This window comes from Scyliorhinus canicula, chromosome 1, assembly GCF_902713615.1.
Source record: "Scyliorhinus canicula chromosome 1, sScyCan1.1, whole genome shotgun sequence".
Classification (NCBI taxonomy): Eukaryota; Metazoa; Chordata; class Chondrichthyes; order Carcharhiniformes; family Scyliorhinidae; genus Scyliorhinus; species Scyliorhinus canicula.
The window spans coordinates 48507168-48528312 of record NC_052146.1 but is presented as its reverse complement, the minus strand read 5'-3'; the positions used below and the strand labels follow the sequence as shown (position 1 = coordinate 48528312).

At 39.7% G+C, this 21145-nt stretch overlaps 1 protein-coding gene across 9 annotated transcripts in view; it reads left to right on the top strand.

The window, feature by feature from the left end:
- Positions 1 to 18137, top strand: part of mtmr3 (myotubularin related protein 3) — a 139803-nt gene extending 121666 nt beyond the window's left edge. For 5 of the 9 annotated variants that reach the window (XM_038790405.1, XM_038790402.1, XM_038790383.1 and 2 more), the window contains 4 exons: positions 8945 to 9055; positions 11529 to 11617; positions 13961 to 13987; positions 15991 to 18137. In XM_038790405.1, coding sequence (XP_038646333.1) covers positions 8945 to 9055; positions 11529 to 11617; positions 13961 to 13987; positions 15991 to 16162 — 399 coding nt within the window. In that variant the 3' untranslated portion in view covers positions 16163 to 18137. Of the gene's footprint in view, positions 1 to 7282; positions 7357 to 8944; positions 9056 to 11528; positions 11618 to 13924; positions 13988 to 15990 lie in introns of those variants that run through there. The other 4 variants (XM_038790419.1, XM_038790394.1, XR_005459876.1 and 1 more) reach the window with 3 other exon arrangements.
- Positions 18138 to 21145: the final 3008 nt, after the last annotated feature.

Sequence of the window (21145 nt, the reverse complement as noted above, 5' to 3'; positions counted from 1 at the left end):
CTCTTTTTTTTTTACCCTCCTCTCTTTCACTTACTGCCAACGGCAAATTCTTCTGCCTGAAGTCTTTAATATAAAAACAGGAAATATTTTTATTTTCTTACTCCTACCTGCTTTCCAATATCCACAGTATTTTGCTTTCATATTACTCCACTAACCCTAGAATCAGTGCACCTCTCCCTGCATCTCCTCCTTTTAGGACACTCTCAAACCAATCTGTTGAACAATCTTTTGGTTATCTATCCTATTGTCTCCTCCTTGTCTTTGCATCTATTCTGATCATGCTTCTGAAGTGTCTTGGGGCATTATTCTATTCCATATTAATGCAAGTTGTAATACAATAGTGACATGGGAATGATTTAACAATGAATGATAATTCAAATAGAGAAACAGAAAAAGGATCAAGTAATGTATGTGCTATAGTAAAATTGCAGTCTGAATTTTTTTATAACTTGCAATTTTTTTTAAAAGAAACATCACAATTTTTAAACCAAGACTTAAAACAAATGGGCTTTCCCAATATGTAACAGCACAAAACTGCTTGGAAATAATGCACAATATATATTCCAATATGATTAAAACTAAAAATATTTTTGTTTTTCGGTTTTTAAATGCTCAAAGCTCAACGTTGATTATTTATTGGATGTTAGTATAATTGGCTACAGATCCTTTATTTTTAATGTGAATAATCAGGAATTTGATCTAGTAATTTAGGTCAGCAGATGTGGTTGTTCTGAGTTTAATTTTCCAAGCTATTACAAACTGACTAAAAATTGGTCATCATTTTCACTCTTTTATACAAAGCATGGTGGAGTAATAGACAAGTTGCAAAAAAAGTTTTTTGGATTGGGGGAGATATGGCAGGATTTGGCCAAGGTAGATTGGAAAGAGTTACTTGTGGGGAAACCAACAGAAGAGCGGTAGGGATGTTCAAAGATGAAATGGGGAGTGTACAGGCCCAATATATTCCCTCTAGGGTTATAGGATGGTGTAACAAACCCAGAGAACCATGGATGGCCAGAGACATTCAGGATACAATAAGAAGAAAAATAGGCTTTTAACAAGTATAAGGGGAGCAAGTCTGCAGGGGCATTAGTGGAGTATAGAAATTGCAGGATGGAACTTAAGAAATCAATTAGGAGAGGAAAGAGAGAAAGCTCTGACGTAAAAGTAGGGAAAATCCCAAGATATTCTATAAATATGTCAATGGGAAGAGGATAACCAGGGAAAGGGTAGGGCCCAATAAGGACCATGGGGTAAATCTGTGGCTGGAGCCAGAAGACATTGGTATGGTGTTGAACGAATATTTCACATTTGTCTTCACCCAAGAGAATGAGGAGCTGGTTATGGAACTCTGGGAGAGTGATTGTGAGGTTCTTGAGCAAATTGTCATAGGGAGTGACAAGGTATTGGAGATATTGGTGGGCTTAAGTGGACAAATGTGTCAACCTTCCTCCTACCGCTAAGGGGAATTCAGGACAGGGTAGTTTCCAGAGGGTGGGTAGGAGAAGGGAGTGTCTGACATTTACAAGGAACTTACAGGGTCGGAGGAGACACAGACCGAGGAGCTGAAGCGCAAGTGGGTGGAGGAGCTGGGAGGAGAGATAGAGGATGGTCTATGGGCGGGCACATTGAATAAAGTCAATGCGCCCGCAACATGTGCCAGGCTCAGCCTGATGCAATTCAAGATCGTTCATCGGGATTTTGGCAGTGGTTTGCAGATGTTATGTCAACGGTGTTAAAAACAAAGGTGGCACTGAGTCCAGAGGTGGCAATTTTCAGGGTGTCGGAAGACCTGGGAATCCAGGAGGAGAAAGAGGCAGACGTTCTATCCTTTGCTTCCCTGGTAGCCAGGAGATGGATACTATTAGCTTGGAGGGACTCAAAGCCCCCGAAGACGGAGACCTGGCTATCGGACATGGCTAGCTTTCTCTGTTTGGAGAAAATCAAGTTCCCTTTGAGAGGGTCACTGTTAGGGTTCGCCCGGAGGTGGCAACCTTCATCGACTTCTTCGGGGAAAATTAATCGTCAGCAGAAGGGGGGGGGATTAGTTTAGTTTAGAATAGGGGGTAATAAAGGTGGGACCTGTAAGGGCGGGAGACTATAAACTATATGTTTATAGTTTCATGCACATTGTTTATTTTGTTGTTGTTACTATAACCAAAAATTGCCCCCCCCCCCCCCCCCCCCCCCCCCCCCCCCCCCCCCCCCCCCCCCCCCCGGCAATTCACCAGGCCCCGATGGGCCGAGTGGCTGTCGGTTTCTGGCCAGTCCCGCCAGCGTGAATTGGACGTGGTCCCACATGGCGGGACCTGGCTGGTAGGCCGGCTAGTGCAGTCCTTTTGGGGGGGGGGGGGCCTGTGCCATGGGGACACTCCTTCCTTCCGCGCGGCCTCTGTAGGGCTCTGCCATGGCCAGTGTGCAGAAGACACCCCCTGCGCATGTGCAAGAATACACCGGCCTGTCTGCGCATGCGTGGAACCACGCCAGCGAACCCCTTCGCCTTTCCGCGAACCCCTCCGGCGCCGGCCTAGCCCCCAGAAGTGCGGAGGATTCCGCAACTTCCGGTTGGCCCGACGCCTGAGTGGTTCATGCCATTTTTTTACGCCGTTGTCGGGCCAGCAGGGGATTCTGGAGAATCCCGCACTCCATCTCTACTTGGAGAGGCAAGGTTTGATCTAGGACAGTCAGCTTAACTTTAGTTTATGCCTAACAAATTTGATTGAATTTTTGAGCATATAACCAAGTGTATAGGCTAGGGTAGCGCAGTTGACGTAGTTTACATCGACTTCAGCAAAGCCTTTGACAAGGTCCCACATGGGAAACCTATTAAGAAGGCAAATGCACATGGGATACAGGGTGATTTGAGAAGGTGGATTCCTATTTGGCTTGGTGGTAAGAGACAGAGAGTGATGATTGACAGCTACTTTAGTGACTGGAAGCCAGTGACCAGTGGCGTACTACAGGGATCCATGCTGGGCCCCCTATTGTTTGTTATTTATATAAATGATGCAGATGACTATGCGGGGGACAGGATCAGTAAGTTTGAGGATGACACAAAGATTGGCCAAGTGGTTAACAGTGAGGTTGATATGTGGCACATGCAATTTAATCCTGAAAATTGAGGTGATACACTTTGGAAGGAATAATTTAACAAGGAAATACACTATGAAAGATCTGACACTGGGAAGTTCTGAAGAACACAGGGACCGTGAAGTGTTTGTCCATAAATCCCTGAAGGCCGAAGGGCAGGTTAATAGGGTGGCGAAAAAGGCAAATGGGACACTCGCTTTTATCAATCAGGGCATAGATTACAAAAGCAGGGAGGTCATGATGGAGCTGTATAGAACTTTGGTCAGGCCACAGCTGGAGTAATATATGCAATTCTAGTCACCATGTTATAGGAAGGATGTAATTGCACTGGAGGAGTTGCAGAGAAGATTCACCAGAATGTTGCCTGGGATGGAACATTGTTATAAAGAGAGGTTGGGTAGGCTCAGATTATTTTCACTGGAGCAGAGAAGACTGATTGAGGTGTGCAAGATTGAGGGGCATGGTCAGGGAGCAGCTGTTCCCCTTAGTTGAAGGATCAATAAGGAAGGGGCATAATTTTAAGGTGAGGGGTAGGAGATTTAGAAGAGATCTGAGGAAAGTGTTTTTCACCCAGAGGGTGGTTGGAGTCTGGAATGCACTGACTGGAAGAGTAGTGGAGGTGGGAAATGAGACAACCTTTAAAAAGTGCAGGGATGAGCACTTGACATGTCATAACATTCAAGGCTATGGGCCAAGTGCTGGAAAATTACAAGGGGACACATATTCAAAGTGAAGCGTGGGAAGTTTAGGGGTGATTTGAGGAAAACCTTTTTTACCCGGAGAGTGGTGACGTTTTGGAATGCACTGCCCGGGAGGGTGGTAGAGGAGGACTGTCCACATACTTTAAAAAGTACCATAACATTCAAGGCTATGGGCCAAGTGGCGGGAAGTGGGATTAGGTGGGCAGGTCAGGATCTTTCATGTGCCGGTGCAGACTCGAAGGGCCTCTTCTGCATTGTAGTAGTCTGTGATTCAGTGACTAGAACCTGTCTCCCCAAATGGAATTACTTCACGTTATTGGAATTTCAACATTAAATCGACTGAAGGACCAGCCTGTGCTGGTGCTAATTTTATTGCTCCTACCTGCTTTCATTTTTGTAAATCAACTGTAGTTCATCCCATTAGAATAAATGAAAGATTCAAATTGACAAAAATAAATCAAATGTTACAGCATATGCTGTGCTTAAATATCCCCTTGTAGTTTTCATTGTATTTTGTGCTGACATTTTGACTGGAATGAATGCATTAATTATTACAATTATTTTGTGATCATGGGTAATAAAAACAATTCACAAATTTTAACTGATGTCCACCTAAAATTTTAAAGCAACAGTTGCACTCTGTTCAAATGATTATTTTGTACAACATTTTTAAATAATCTACACCGGTGTACTTAATAGTTTGTATATATTTATTCGACAATTGTGCTGAATAAAATGAATAATGTATTTACATTTGGTATAAAATTAGTATTGGTTAAGTTTTCAGAATGGATGGTTATGATTTGGTCACATAGTTAACATTTTTGAAAGATCCACCGATATATTTACTGGAATGCATTTGAATTGCATATGTATTATGTAACTATCAGCTCACTAAGTAAGAGCTACTGTTGTGCACTATTATTGAAGGCTGATGCGTGAACCTGCTTCGGTTCCCCTGCTGCTCATGTATTTTTCATTAAATGATTGAAATGCCTGATGTCTCACTCAAAGACTTTAAAAGATTGAGGTTATCAGTTAAATGACATGCCTAAGCAAGCTTTTGAAATATCTCTGGCATGATTAGGAAACCAATTGGCTTTGAATCAAAATATCAGCCAATTCAAATAAATTTTGGGTATCGGTCCCATCTCCAGAATGCACGATGGGAGATCTAAATGCTCAAAAGCCGACAAATTGAGTATTTTGGAAGAGATGATTAATGACTTTGGAAAATTATCATGAGGGGACAAAGTGAGGACAAACATATGGATAGCGCAGATAGAATCAGTTGGGGGAATGTAAATGTGTGAGGAAGAGTTTAAAACCTTATTTTTTTGTATTATTCCTTTTAGGTCTATAATAAGGTTTGTTTAAGTGTCCGCCATCAAATTGCGATATTAACAGACAAAACCCTGAAAACACTAATCCATGCTTTTGTTACCTCCAGTCTTGACTATTCTAACGCTCACCTAGCAAGCTTCCCACCTTCCGCTAAATTTCATATTATGCAAACTGTACCAAGTTCCAATCATCCATCTAACCTACATTGACCCCCAGTCCAACAACGCATTGAATTTTAAACTCCTGCTGTTCAAATCCCTCCATGGCCTCTGCACTCCCCATCTCTGTAACCTTCCTGTGTATCTGCAATATCTCAATTTCTATTGCCCCACCCTTAATGGCTGTGCCTTCAACAGTCTAGATCCTAAGCTTTAGAATTCCCTCCCTAAACATCTTTTCTACCTCATTCTCTATCTTTAAAATTAATTTAAATTTTTTCCAATTAAGAGACAATTTTGCGCGGCCAATTCACCTACCCTGCACATCTTTGGGTTGTGAGGGTGAAACCCACACAGACACAGGGAGAATGTGCAAACTCCACACAGACAGTGACCCAGGACCGACATCAAACCCCAGTCCTCAGCGTCGTGCGACAGCAGTGCTAACCACTACACCACCGTGCCGCCCTCTCATTCTCTTCCCTTACTTAAAATTTACCTTTAACCAAGCTTTGGTCACCTGTTTTAATATCTCTGTGCGGTTTGGCGTCAAGTTTTGTCTGATAAGTTTTTTGAAATGCCTGCAGGTGTTTTGCTCTGTGCTATTTAAATTCAAGAAACTATGTGGCGCAATAGCAAAATACTGCAGGTGCTGGAAAACTGAAATAAAAACAAAATACTGCAACATGAAAATAAAACTGCATTGTTGCTGATTAATATCCAGAAATATTTTCCGATATTCTTCATTGGGATCGGTCTTAAATTTGGTAAACAGGTACTCTTTTTAATAAATGCCGACCGTTCTTTTCATATTACTTTGACATGAAAATCGTATGATTGCTAGGCATGGATGGCAGCATACAACATCTGCATAGTATACATTGGAGAAAATAAATGTTCCCAGGTTACATTGTGTATATTATCTTTATCTTTTAAGAGCTACATAGGGATGATTCCTATGTTGTAGAATCTTCAGGATCAGATGGTCTTATTTTATGGTACAGCTTGGGATTTTCAATCCCACAATCTGGCCTCTTTTTCTTTTGGTACAGCTTTTATTCGTATGACCCATTTCCAAATGGGATATGGTTGCCAATTGCTCTTGGGAATCCACCACTCTCTATTTAATTGACTTTTGGCTCGGTCTTGATTTTCTGTTTGAACCTTCTAATTCCTGAAACAACTGCAAGCGTTGTGTTCTTTTGGAGTACCTAACAGTGATTAATGTTTTCATCCCATGTTTATACCAAGTTAACAATATGCATGGACATTAGGCGGGAACAGGATTATGCTCCACTTTGATACAGTTGATTGTTGAATGACTTCCCATTGCTTATGTACGACTTCTCACACATTAAGGTTGCTCACTTGGATACTCCAGGAAAAGGTCAAAGCCTTTATGAGAGAAGAAAAGGAAGGTTGAAAATTGTGGGGGGTTTTTTTAAAAGGAGGAAGGAAGATGAGTTACAAATTTAAACTTTAAAAAATGCATCTGTACTTAAAGAACAAGCTCTCTATGTCTATTCAAAAAGTACTGCACATGCAGATATCTGCCAATGTGCCAATGTTGAAAATACAAAAGCATGAGTATTGTGATGCATCCTAGAAATCCTACAGTCTTCAAATCAGCTTGGCTCCCAACAAGAGACACCTTCAGGAGAGAAGTGGAGAAATTTTGGATAGTAGGAATCTTTTCATTGTGGCATGCTACCACATTAAATTTTTCTAACTAGTCTTTGTAATGCGTAATTTTATGAACTAAAGGCATTCTGACAACATATCATTCCTAAAGATGCCATGAAGAACTGATGAATTGGCTATGATGCTATCAAACATTCTACAGTTTTGGAAATTTTTTAGACGTTCCTAGGAAACAGATACATGGAAAGCCACATTCACTGGCTGTTTGAGTGAAAAATACGGTTTTATGACAATTTTTAAAAAAACCATTGGCATAACATTTTTTAAATTTTTGTATTTTCAAAATAGTGTATACATCCAGGAATTATTTTGGAAACTATTAGCGTAAAACGCTTATGATGATCGTTACTTAATGTCCACAGGTAATATACTTTTTCTGATTGAGAATGTGTTTCACTCAGAGGGGAAGTTTTGGGTAACAATCACTGAAACAGTATTTCAAATTCTTTACTTGATGGTCAATACTGAGAAGGTAGCTTTGATACATTGTCCTTGTAATCTAATATCCTTTTGAGTATAATTTACATCCTTTCTCTCAATGTACAGCGCCAGTTCTGCCTGGATGGAGGTTGTTCATGCTGCACTAATTGGTGTATTATTGTAGTTGTTAAATGTGATAGACTATGAATACTGTTTACCCATTGACACATGAGGCTATTTTACTACCTGATTAGTTATCACTGCTTCAAAAAGAGCTGCAAGAATCTGCGAGTAAATTACTGTGCCCTGTGGTATTGAACTATGCAGACTTTAAACCCTAATCAGTGCAGATTTAGGTAATCTCATCCCAGGTTATAGGGGTGCTCCTGTTGTCTGTGTTCTGTTCTAAAGTCAAAAGACCCTTGGTTTTCTTATTCACTGTTATGTAACAGTGATCCCTATTGGAAAATTCATATATGTTTGGACACCTGATGAAGTAGGATCAAGTATGGCTGTAAGACCTCTACAGCTGAATCGCCTGCCATAACACCCTCTCCATACTACACATAAAGAATGGCCACAGACAACACAGATATAATTGTAACTTTGGACAGATCACTGCCTTCAGAAAGGAGGAATAGTAAAAAATCATGTCACATTCTGTATGAAATTAGTTTATTCTCAATTCTACATATGACAGGAATGATCAACTGTTGGAACAGAATGCCACTTGAGTTAATACAGTTTTAAATGTCACAAGGTTGGGCATCTAAATAGAAAACTGCACAAATAACTTAAGATTCTTACTTGGGAGTAAGATCCTTGTCGTAGTTTGAAGTTTACATGCCATTTGTTTATCCAAAATCTGACTGTTTCCATAAGCAGATCATGTACATGATAAGAAACCAATTAGGTGGCTGAAAGTCAGGCAAATTCTCTCTCTACTCAGATTTTAACAAGGTGAGCAGAAAACTTCTTGCATGTATACAAGGGGACATAGAAGGTGAATTGTATTCAATTGGCATAAAGTGAAATGCATCAGCCTGCCATTATCAACACTAAGTAACAAGAACAAATTTATGCCTGACAAATTTAGCTTAAACAAAAACCTCAGATATACAGATTTGTGAGTTGTTATCACATATGTGATTTCACACAGGACAAAGTATAATTGGGGCTCGATGCACCTTTTAACGTTCTTTGAATAAATGAATTCATGCTATTCTATGGAAGTTACCCAATTGTTAATTAATCCTTGATTGTGAAGAATGCTACTGATTTATGTTCAGTAAAATTGTTGTTATTTGTGAGTATATTATGGGTGTCTTCAATGGTTGAAGGTCTGAGTTCCATTAATTTTCATGTAAAATGCTCATGCACAGTTTGAAAATTGTGTAAATCTAAATCTATTAGCAGTTTAGAAATGATCTGCCACTTGTTTGTCACTGAAAGTACTTTTATGCTGCTGGTTGTAAATATTTTTTGTAAATATAGATTTTACATTACCATTGTTTTTTGTTCTGAAATTAGACCTCTATCCCTGACTCTGAGAGCAATATGGATCAGAATTGCTTATCCCGTTGCAGCACAGAAATATTTTCTGAGACCAGTTGGGAGCAAGTGGAAAAGCAGGACACGGAGGTGAGAAATACAGCTTCAACAAGCAAGGAAACTGTCCAAAATGATAAAATATACATCAAGAGATTCTGTTTTAAAAGAAATTTTAGAAGAAATTATTTGTGGGAGAATGTAGATTTTTAAAATCCAATCCAGAATAAATCGAAGCCGTGGGCAAGTTGATGATTCAATCTAGGTGGAGGGCAAAATAAGTGAAGAAAATTTTCAGGATGAGGTGCTGTCGGTCGTAATAATCTAGTATTTTTTTAATTGAGAACTTTACAAGAAAATGAGTGGGCAAGAAATTGATGAAACAGTGAATTAAGGAAACGGTGAAAAGGACCAGAGATAGCTTTTTGAAAGAAGAATACTAACTTCCTGTATTAGAAATTGTGCAATGAAGAAAATACAGGATACATAAGCCAGAATTTTTAGGATGATTGTCAAGTTAATTTGGTTTCAATATTTACTGCGATTATCTGTGCCAAATTAATTCTTGGGCTATTCAAAATAAAACCTGCGCTGAAATTTTAACAAAGAAATGAGTGAGAACATGGATGTATACCTGAAATAAGGTGGTTGTTCTATTCACGCACCGTATGTATTTTAACTGGGGTAATTAATGTTTACATTCAGGCTGACGTTTGTGTCTTCTTGGGAAACAAAATTGTCAGTGCATTTAAGTTTCATCTAATTGAATTGTGCAGTGGTACGTCTTTAGCTTGGACTCTATTACCGAGATAAGGCAAGTAACTTGCCATTCTTAACCACTGCGCCACTATGCTGCCTAAATTTTTAATTTCATGATGCTCCGTGACATTTTTTACATTATAATTGCAATTGTATTGTGCTACCTTCTTTCCAGTAAGATCCAGGAAAGGGAAACGATATTGTTTGATTCTAAGTTTACGCTCAACGTTCACAGAAATGATCATTATTCAGGAGGGGGTGGGGTGATCATTCCAATAGAGATTCTGAAATATATCAATATTTATGGAAGTCTTGTGAATTAATTGTGCTCCAACTTAATATATTCCCTCTTTTACATATCTAGGTAGCGCAGTGGTTGGCATTGCTGCCTCGCGGCTTCAGGGAGCCAGGTTCAATTCGGGTGATTGTGTGGGGTTTGCACTTTCTCCCTGTGTCTGCATGGGTTTCCTCCGGGTGCTCCGGTTTCCTCCCACGGTCCAGGGATGTGCAGGTTGGGTGGACTGGCCATACTAAATTGCCCCTCAATGCCCAAAAGGATAGGTTGGGAAATGGGGATAGGGTGGAGGCCTGGGCTTAGGTTATGTGTTCTTTCCAAGGACTGGTGCAGACTCGTTGGCCCGATTGGCTGCCTCCTGCACTGTAAATTCATGTAATATATTCCCTCATGACTATTGCGACATACACATTTATCAGAGTTGGATATTTGAATGGCACCCCTGATCCATGCCCTCTTATTAATGTTATGGAAGCTTCTTCGTAAATTCAATTTTAATTTGTGACAGAATAAAGGGACATTCAATTCATGTATTGATGCAACTCGGTTAGCACTGAAGCCCCAAGGAGAATTGAGTACACAAGCAAATATTTATCTGGTTACATTTTAAATGTGATTTGAGCAAGGCTGTTGAAATATAATAAGCAAGATATTTTGCGGAAAAAGTATTTTAAAAAGTTAGTGAGGCAAAACTTCCTTCTCCCTGCATCTGGGTGCAATATTTGCATTTTTTGTTTGATTGCATTCCTGTAAAGTGCCTTGAGGCATTTCCCTAAATAAATGAAACAGCATAAATGTAAGTTGTTATATGTTAACTCAAAGTGCATGGTTGTCTTTGCCTCATTTTTATTTCATTCCCATATCTGTGCCAGTGTGCAGGATCAAAAAGATTTTGGCCCAGTATCTGAGTAATTTACTCAAAACACAATCTTGTGCTATGTATTCTAAATTCTTGTGGCAGTGTTATTCTGTATGGTATGGGCGAGGTGTTGCAGCTTCGAGTACAGTTCAATAGTCTGTACAATTATGTCATTTTTCCTGTTGTCTGAAATCTTTAACATTATCTGTTGGAAACCAAGTTCTGTTTTTAGCAATTTTCTCTTGAGAAGCCTAAATGCTCTTTCTGTGCATTTTCTATTAGTTATTTAAATGTTTGGCTCCTTTTTCCTTGTTTCATTCTTTTTCTGATCACCTCTGCCTTTAATTGAGTTATTGTTGTAGGAAATGTTCCTTTGGATCAACATTCTAGTTTCCTCGTTGGAAAGTTGTATATCAAAATTATCCAAAAGAACATTTATATGGTTATAATTTTTGCTTATTACCTAGCCATGTGAAAAAGGAAAAGCAATATTAAAAGTTCAGTTTTTCCACAACATAGCAGTTTAAATTCATTATAAAGGGCTATGAATTATACTAGTAGAAGACTAAAATGCTATTGTAAAACTTGGAAATTTAAGGTGGTAACTTCTTCAAAAACTGCTGTTTCCTTGTTTTCACACTATCTCTTCCTAGGTGACTCGATGGTATCCCGATCATTTGGCCCCGCAATGCTATGGCTGTGAAAGTCGATTTTGGCTGGCTAGTAGAAAGCACCACTGCAGGTACTATGCACATAAAATTGTACAGATTTAACTAAATGGGATTCTTTTGTCTAGTTTTGTCTTTAAATGAAGTGCTAGTTACCTCGAATTGTTATTTAAACATAGAAGTGACTAATATTGAGAAAATGGTGACAATCTGTTGGAAAAAGATCCGCTGTATTTGGCAGATGGTGCAATACCACTAAGTATACTAGTTGCCAAAGATTGTGCATTTGTGGCATTTATGACCATGCACATCATGGGATGGGTCCACGTTATGATTTGACAACATTTCATTATTTTTTTTTGTAACTAGCTATAATTTTACGGGGAATTGACATTTTAAATTAAAAATGTATATTTTGGTAGCTTGCCCACTAATTCCAAATTTACCACTCTATGCCAGGTGGTTTGAGCCTTCTTAAACATAGAGAAATTAAACTTGTACGTGAGGGAGGTTGTGTTGTTGGTCCTTCAAGCAGTTCATTCTCAAAGGTTCATTCTCATCACTTGCATACAGATTTCCACAGGACCTTTTCACTCGGCAGACTAATACAAGTAACAGGTTTTTCCCTACAATGTTTCTCAAACCAAAGATGATTTCCTTAGAGGGGTCCTGCATATTTCAACGATGTACAAGTCATGGTCAGCATGTATTTCCCCAGAAGTTTCAAAACAGCCCACTCAAAGAAGTTAGAGCTTTAAAAATCCAGAACTATTATAACTTTTTTAAGCAATTGACTGATTTAAGAGGAATGTGGCCACATCTTCCTTATTAGTTTTTTTTTCAACCCACTTACATGCTTGTTTATGTGGATGTACAATGCTGTTGCATCAGCGTAAACTACTGTCACTTCCAGTTGTCCCTGCGTGTGTGGAAGGTTATTAGTATGAATAAAATATTTTGCTCACTGGAGCATTGTTTAATAACATGGTATACGATCCACCTATCCTGCTATAAAATGGCAAAATGGGTTTAAAGTGGATGGCATTGTGAAGCACGACTCATCCGCCAGTGACCCACAATGTGCTGGGACGCATATTCCTTTCTGGATGATGCACGTGCAGCAAGTTGCGTACAGTGCAGCTTTCTGGTTCCATTGGACCTCTGGCACTACATAGGAATGTTCTAAATTTTGACACCAAGCCATATTAGGAGATAAATAGAGCTTATATTTATGTCAGCACCTTTCAGAATGTCCCAAAATGCTGCACAGTCAGAGAAGTACTTTTGCAGTGTTCTCCCTGTTCTAATGTGGAAAATGCAGCTACAGTATACACACTGGAAAGTCTGACCAACAGCAATATGATCATCACAAACTATTTTTTTTGTGATGTGGATTGAGGGATAAATATTGGCAGGGAGAATGACTCCATCTTTTGAGAGGGCAAGTGACCAAAATGTTGATCTTTTAGGGGAAGAGGAGGAGAGATTTAGAAAGAGAATTCAAGAACTTACGACCCACACAGTGAAAGCACGGCCACCAATAGTGGAGTGAAGGAAATATGGTGTGCATGAGAGGCCAGCATTCAAGGAATATAGAGCTCTTGGGTTGTATGGCTGGAAGATGTTACAGACAAAAGGCATGAAAATGAAAAATATTTATTCACCCATCACCCTTGTACATGCTGACCTACACTAGCTCCTGGTTCAGCAAAACTTGAAATTTAACATTCTCTTATCCTGGTTTTCAAATCCCTCCATGACTTCCACCCCCTCCCTATTTTTATTTATTTATGGTGTGTGGGTGCTGCAAGCTAGGCTAGCATTTATTGCCCATCTCAAGAGCAGTTAGCCCTTTGTTCCTCTGGCGTCCTGTAATTCTCCCCCCACCCCATCTTATTAACTTAACTGATAGCTGTCACATTCTGATTCTCTTAAACTCCCCTTAACTTAATTTCCTTTCTCCCTGCCTTTGGATCCCTTCTCAAAACCTAGATTTTAATTATGCCTTTGGTCACCTGACTCCACACTTTTGCGCAGCGCCCATGTGTATTCCTCTGTAAAGCCTTGAGATGTTTTCTACATTGAAGGCAGTGCAGTGTATAATTGTAGGATGGTGCTTAACATAACTTACTTGACACCCTGACTACTTTTTAAAGTGAGCATTAAACAAGTAACCTTTTGGAAGGGATTTTTCCAAATGTTGCTTCTGCTTTTAGAATTGATACTACATCGAATTAGCCTCCTCCTTTGATAATGATGTTATTGGCAAAGTAATTTAATTATTTCTAATATGCTTCTTTCATTGTAAAGTAGCAGCATATCGTTTTTCATTTGTTTGTATTCCCTCGCTGTTACCCTGCTGATTTGCACCTTTTCCTTAGTTAGTTTCCCTCTGAGCTGTTTTTTCCGTCTTGCAGGGACAGGGAGCCTGTTGATGACACATGGTGAGCATTTTCAACAGTCTTCTCTGTCTCTTGTTTGTCTTCATTTCCTGGTGATGTCGAATTAACATTTACTTATGCCTTATTAGCTGAACATCCCAAGCAATTTGAAACCATACTTAATTAAATTCAGATTAATTAAAAACTTCAGAAAATAACTTCACAATTCAGATGTTATCCAGGCACTTCAGAGCCATATCCTCATCTTAAAGTTATGCACCTTGCTGAGCAAGAAACGGAGTGACATACCTGGATTTGACACTCATGTCCATTGCACACATTTAATTACATTAAATGAATGAAGCCTTTTGAATATTTTTCTATTTGTAAGTTCACAGCACACACATATTTTGACATTTCATCACATTATGTTTTGAATCAGCTTGATAACCATGGTTGTACCAATTAGGGATCCTCTTGCATTGTGATTATTAAACCTTAGTTTATCCATACATAATCTGAACATTATTTATTTTTTAGTGTGCAGTCTTTTTACACTTTTCCCCAGTCTTATGACCTAATTAAGAGACTGTAGCAATCTTGTTATCAGCAGAAAATATTACTTTTATCTGCCTTATCTCATAACTGGCTTTGAAAAGTTTTTGTTTCAGCTTTCTACACATTAGGCTAATGAATATTGGTGGACTGCATGTTAAGCTTCAAAATAGATCTTTTATTTTTAGTTGTTGGTGACTTTCCCTTTTTATTCCATAAAGTAATCAAATAACTGATGTGTGGTCATTATAACAGTTGCAGTGTGAGAAGTGTGTTTACCAACTGATCCATTCATTGGATTCAAGTGTTTAACTACCCAATATCTTGTGTAATGAATCTTTGGACCTAATTTCTGTTGCAAAACATGTACATTTTCTATATAAAAATAGCGCCAGTGGCTCATCTAACCTAAAGGATGTGCAAGGTGTATAAAATGATTTAAATTGAAAAGCTCTATACTTCTCCAGTTCAATTTTTATGCCGCCTCCCCACCCCTAATTTGGAAACTTTTAAGTTTCACTTTAGTTCCACCCTAGGAAAGATCTCTGCAATTGAAAGCTCTAATCTTTCATTTGACATACAGCACCCCATTGAAGTTACAAAATGCTATCACATGTTGGACCATTTTCGCCAGTGATTGATTATTAAATACTCATGAAAAACCTCTGTTTGTAACCCACAATAATTGTAACTTCCAACATTCATGACTTGGAGTGCATTGAAAACATGTCTTTTGCGAGTCAACTCATTAATTTGATTGTATTAGGACTGTGAGGAAAGGTCAGGACAGTGGAATAGTTAGATTTCTCATGCAAACTCCTGGCACAGTCTCGACAGGCCAGATGGCTGTGTCTCATGCTGTAGCCATTCTATGATTCTATTGATTGCGTACCCATTCAATAACTGGTGCTAGTTACACAATAAACTGTAACAGCCTCCTTCAAGAGGTAAAATTAATGTTGGCTTCGTAAAAAGGTAACCTGATGTCTCACCAAAAAAAAGCAACCTAATCGTATTAAACGATTAATGCATACTCCTCTATCCTGAGAACTAGTAACAGAAAGAGAGAAGTAAGAGCTCTATATGGAAATAATGCCCTCCCTATTTGGAAGTAGCTATTTTAAATTATTGAAATAAGGATTTCTTTAAAATTTGGGTTTTGATTTTCTGCTGAGTGGAGCAGCTTTACTAATATTTTCAGAATCATCAGAAGGGAAATACTTAAACTTGAGCTTCATTTGCTTTACTGAAATAATTCTTGGAAATGTGAAAGAGGATCACTATTTTATTCAAGAAAGTATTTTTGCCTTTGTATTAAATTTTCCGTCAATTCAAGAATTTGGCAACTATAACGCTTGTGCATGCAAAGTCACTAATTAAAAGCTGAACACTTTATTTTTAGGCGTTGAACTTAATTAATATTTGAAAATTAGCCTTGTATTTTTGAAAGTTGCATGCAAAACGATGAAACAAGATCTTAATTAACAATCTGCCTATTTGTTCCTTCAAAGGAATTGTGGGAATGTGTTTTGTTCAAGTTGCTGCAACCAGAAGATCCCAGTGCCGAGTCAGCAGCTTTTTGAGCCTAGCCGTGTCTGTAAATCCTGCTACAGCAGCCTTCAGCCAAATGGGTCCCCGCTGGAGATGGAACTGGACAAACCCATTGCAGCTACTTCAAACTAAAGGCAATGCCTTTCCTCCCACAAACACGCACATTATGGGACGGTATACAAGGAGCCAAGCACTTTGGTTACTGTGCACTTGAGATAGGACTGAATGCACAGTGTTGTTTGGAAGTTCTAACAGGATGTGGTGGATGAAGACATATTTGGATAAAATAACCTAAAGCTGTTTTGAAGTTTATTTTATGGTGGCTTGTGGTGATTGGGATAGTGTGGGCAGTGCAGTATATTACTGTATTAACCAAAGGCCTTAGACTTGCAGAAGAGGTAAGCAAATTTGTTGGGCAGTTGCATCAGCACACTACTCCCTCTACAGGCTTAATTGAATATGTAACATCTTAAAATAGATCAGTGTTAATTATGTTCCTTTTATTTCCAAAACAGATAGAGTTTTTGGCATGTACAGAGAGTGTTATAAATGCCCTTTGGTTATAGCAAAAATGAATTTACAGTGAGCTGATGGGCACTGAAGGAATGAGATATTTAAGCTTTGTTTACACAAACACTTTCCGCTACTATTTGAAACAGGATTTCTTTTGAGCTTGGTGAATTAACCTTTTTCTGCTGTGATTCTGAAATGCAAATGAAGGTTAGAGGAGGTCAAGGAATGAGAAGTTCTAGATAGGTGCCATTGGTTATGATACGGGTTTCTGGGACTGTGTTTTAAATGCATATTTTGACATCTACTTGTCATTTCATTTTTTCATGCAAGCACTTTTTTATTTTTCTCTTTGTACATAAAGAGATCAAGATGCTGTTGCTAGCTATATAGCACTCTTTCCTGAAAGAAATTAAGTGCTCCTTGCCCCACCATGAATAGCGATGTTTTTCCAATTTTGTTTTTAAAAGCAGCAAATGCTGTAGGCGTTTTTTTCAAAGATGTAAAGAAAATTACAAGTTTAGCATTTGTATGAAGCTTATGCTAACTCTTATCAATTTTGTTACTTTGTTAATAATAGATGAGCAGTGTTTAATATATATATACATATATATAAATTGTGGGCCAGTTGGATATACAGGTAAAAACACCAAGTGCTTTTTTCCCACTTGACTTTGAAAATTAACCTCATGGTTGGATCATTAAGAATGATGAGTTAGAAGGTAATCATTTAGTGCATTTTATGCAAACTCTTTCCTTCTCCCCCTCTTTTTAATTCTCCAGTGGTAGATCAACAATCATTGCAGCACAATTTGGATTGCAAAGTATCTTCGTATGAGCCACATTTTCCCCACCACCAAGAGGTATGAAAGATCCATTTAGGGACACAACAGCAACTGATGTTTGTAACAAACAGGAAATAACAGTTCTAACTGTGTTGATTCAAATTGCAGCTAGTTATTTTCCAGTGCTGTGCTTTTGATTTATTCTGGAATCATTTGTGCATTTTTTTTAAAGCAACTAAAAATTCCATATTATAAGCCTGCCACAACACAGTAGGGCCTCCTCCTAACATGACTAACTACACATAATTCACATTAAAATGTTTCAATGATGAGATAATACGAGAGACTGCACTTTATCAATACATTATTTGCTTTGTTAATATAATGCCATCTTGCAATCTGTAGTTTTTCCATGTCGGTCTTGAAATTAAGAATCCACCTCATCCTGGTGCTTGATTTCACACAAGTTGTTGAATACGCAAAGTAACATCCTCTGGGGTTTAGAACTGAAGTTAAAATGCTGCTAAAACTTATTTGAACAGTCTGATCTGTTTTCTTTTGTCACATCCTTTGTTTAAAGTGACTGTTATCCTTCAGTAATCCTTCTGATTGTACACTCAAGTGGAATTTGTAAAGTAGCACTTAAAGCCAGACTTTAATTGCTTTAAGAATTGATGCCACAAAGCTGGGTGTGGAAAATGTAGTGCTTACCTGTTTGTAAGCTTTTATGGCATATACTCTTCTGTAGCCTCAGAATGATTTATTTAAATCTAAATAAATTTGTCATTTTCATATATGGTGTTTATCGCAAATTTGCAGAGTCTGATTTTTTTTTAATGCTGCTTTATTTTGTTACGACGTGAAGAGGATTATCACTTGGCTGTTTAGATTCTATTTTCTTTTTGTTTTGAATTGATTTGGATTTGGGTTTTCTGTCATGTGTACCGAGGTACAGTTAAAAGTATTGTTCTGCGTACAGTCCAGACAGATCGTTCCATACACGAAAAACATAGAACATGCGATAGATACACAATGTAAATCCATAGACATTGGGTGAAACAAACAGAGTGTAGTACTGCTCAGGCGATAAGATGCTTGGAGAGATCAATTCAGTCCACAAGAGGATTAATTCAGAAGTCTGGTAAAGCACGGAAGAAGCTGATTTTGAACCTGTTAGTGCGTGTTCTCAGACTTTCGTATCTTATTTGGATACAACAGGAGAACATTGGCTGCTTCAATTTGTCATAATGCATTTTGCGAGATGAAGATTCTTTATACTATCCACCAATCGGCTCTTCCTATTACAAAACAGGTGAGTAATTTATTGAATTAGACAACCTGCACACCTATTTCCCTCATAAAACGTTTACCAATTTATTTGGCAGGAGAGCACAGAAACAATTAAATTCATTAATATACAAGAAAAGCTCATTTCAAAACTGATGCCTTTCTTTTTGAATAGCACAGCATGAAGATGTCATTGTGACAGAATAATGTGTCCGAAGAGCTTGTAATGACCCTTTGACCATTTAAAAGATGATGTGGAGATGCCGGCGTTGGACTGGGGTGAGCACAGTAAGAAGTCTTACAACACCAGGTTAAAGTCCAACATGTTTGTTTCAAACACTAGCTTTCGGAGCACTGCTCCTTCCTCAGGTTCCTTCACCTGAGGAAGGAGCAGTGCTCCGAACGCTAGTGTTTGAAACAAACATGTTGGACTTCAACCTGGTGTTGTAAGACTTCTTACTGTGCATTTAAAAGGTGACAAGATTTCTTCCTTTGGAAGTTCAAATTGCCCTGCTAGTTATTCTGTAAGTTATTAGAATGATGGTTTGTAATTATCTTAATTTAGTCTTATTGAAGATTTTATGGTCTTCAACGTGCGCCCAGATTTTCCCCTTATGATTCCTCACAGTCAAACGCATTGTGTGGCTGAGAATGGGAAATCTAGACTTCTGGTGGCGGCCATGTTATGAGTGGTCACGCATTTGGCAGCTCCCGCTCGTTTTTATTTTTGGATCTTTCCCCCGTTTGTAGGGATGATGTTTTGTAGAAAAAAGGTGTAGGGCTGACTGGAGAAAAGTTTAACTCCACTGGTGGCGCTGATGGATGGATCCAGGGACCAGAAGTGGGCCAAGAAGAAGGGAGCAGTTGAAGCAAGAGAATCTTTGTGCACCACAGGTCAAGATGGTGGAGGGTAAAGGGTCTGCCTTGCCTGCACAATGGTCAAGGGAGCAACTGGTGGACTTTTTAAATGAAATGTTTAGCCGACAGAGGAGGGAAGCTCAGGAGGACCTAGCCAAGGCGGTGGAACCGTTAAAAGCGGGAGTTGACCGCGCGGAGCTGGAGTCCCAGAGCCAGGCTATTCAGAAAGTGGAGGAGGTGGTGGGGGAGCAGCTTGCCTCACTGGCGACTGAGATAGGTGTGATGCGGGAGACGCAGCAGTGGTTGAAGGTGAAGGACTTGGGAGAACTGCTCCCGGAGGCAACCTAAGAATCGTGGGGATGCCTTAAGGCTTCGAGGGAGCAGATGCTAACACGTTTCTGGCCAAGAATTTGGAGTTGATGGGGGAGGGGGCCACTGACCGGCCCCTGGAGGTCGACCGAGCGCATAGCGCCCTGATGAGGAAGCCGCAGGCAAATGAGCCACTGAGGCCGATGGTGGTGCATCTTCACCGGTTCCTGAACAAGGAGAAGATACTGAGATGGGCGGGGCAGATGAGGAGATGCACCTGGAAGGGGAGTGAGCTTTGGGTGTACCAGGACCTGGGCGCGGACCTGGTGAAGAGGAGAGCTGGGTTTAATCGGGTGAAGGCTACTCTCTTTAAAAAGGGGGTGAAGTTTGGGATGTTGTACCCTGCCCGCCTCTGGGTAACTTTTAATAGCCGGGAACATTATTTTGGAACACCAGGAAAGACGATGGAGTTTTTAAGAGACAATGGACTGACAGGAGAAAGGAGGGCATTGAACTGTCGAGGACGTGTGTGGAGATGGGTGCTTTCTCGGTCTGTTTTTTCTTGTATCTTTGTTTTTGTTGGTTATTGGAGAACTGTTCTCCTTCGAGATGTTTTGTTGCGATTGAGGGCGAGTGCACCTTTTTTTTCTTGATTCATTGTTGCTGGTGTAAAAAAAGGGTGTGCGAGCAGGGGGGAGGGGAATCAGCGGGGGGGGGGGGGGGGGGGAGGAGACTTAGGCGACTTGCACAGGGTTTGCCAGGCTAGCTGGGCAGGCTAGTTAACGAGGACGCAGTGGGGGTGATCAGGTGGTTAGTGCAGCAGAGAGGGATGTGGTAGTTTTGTTTTAGGTAGGGGGGACAGCTGATAAATGTGTTGTTGTGGCATAGCATAGGAGGAAGTGGTGATGGTGGACATCGGAGGGTGGAACTGAAAGGTCAGGTGGCATGGGCCGGGGACTGGACGAAGAAGGAGTATGGTTGATTGCCAACCAGGTTGGTCACATGGAACATGATGGGACTTAATGGACCAGTTAAATGGTCGCATGTTTTCACTCACCTGAGGAGCTTTGAGGCGGATGTGGTATTTTTACAAGAAACACATTTGAAGATCAGGGATCAAACAAGGCTAAGGAAAGGGTGGGTAGGGCAAGTCTTCCATCAGGATTAGACCTGAAGACGCGGGAGTGGCGGTGCTGGTAAATAAATGAGTGCCGTTTGAGGTGGGGAATATAGTAGCAGATTCGGGGGGGGCAGGTTTGTAATGGTGAATTGCAAGTTGGAAGGGATACCAGTGGTCCTGTTGAATGTTTCTGCCCCAAATTAGGACAATGTGGCGTATGAGGCGAGTGCTGGGGAAGATCCCGGA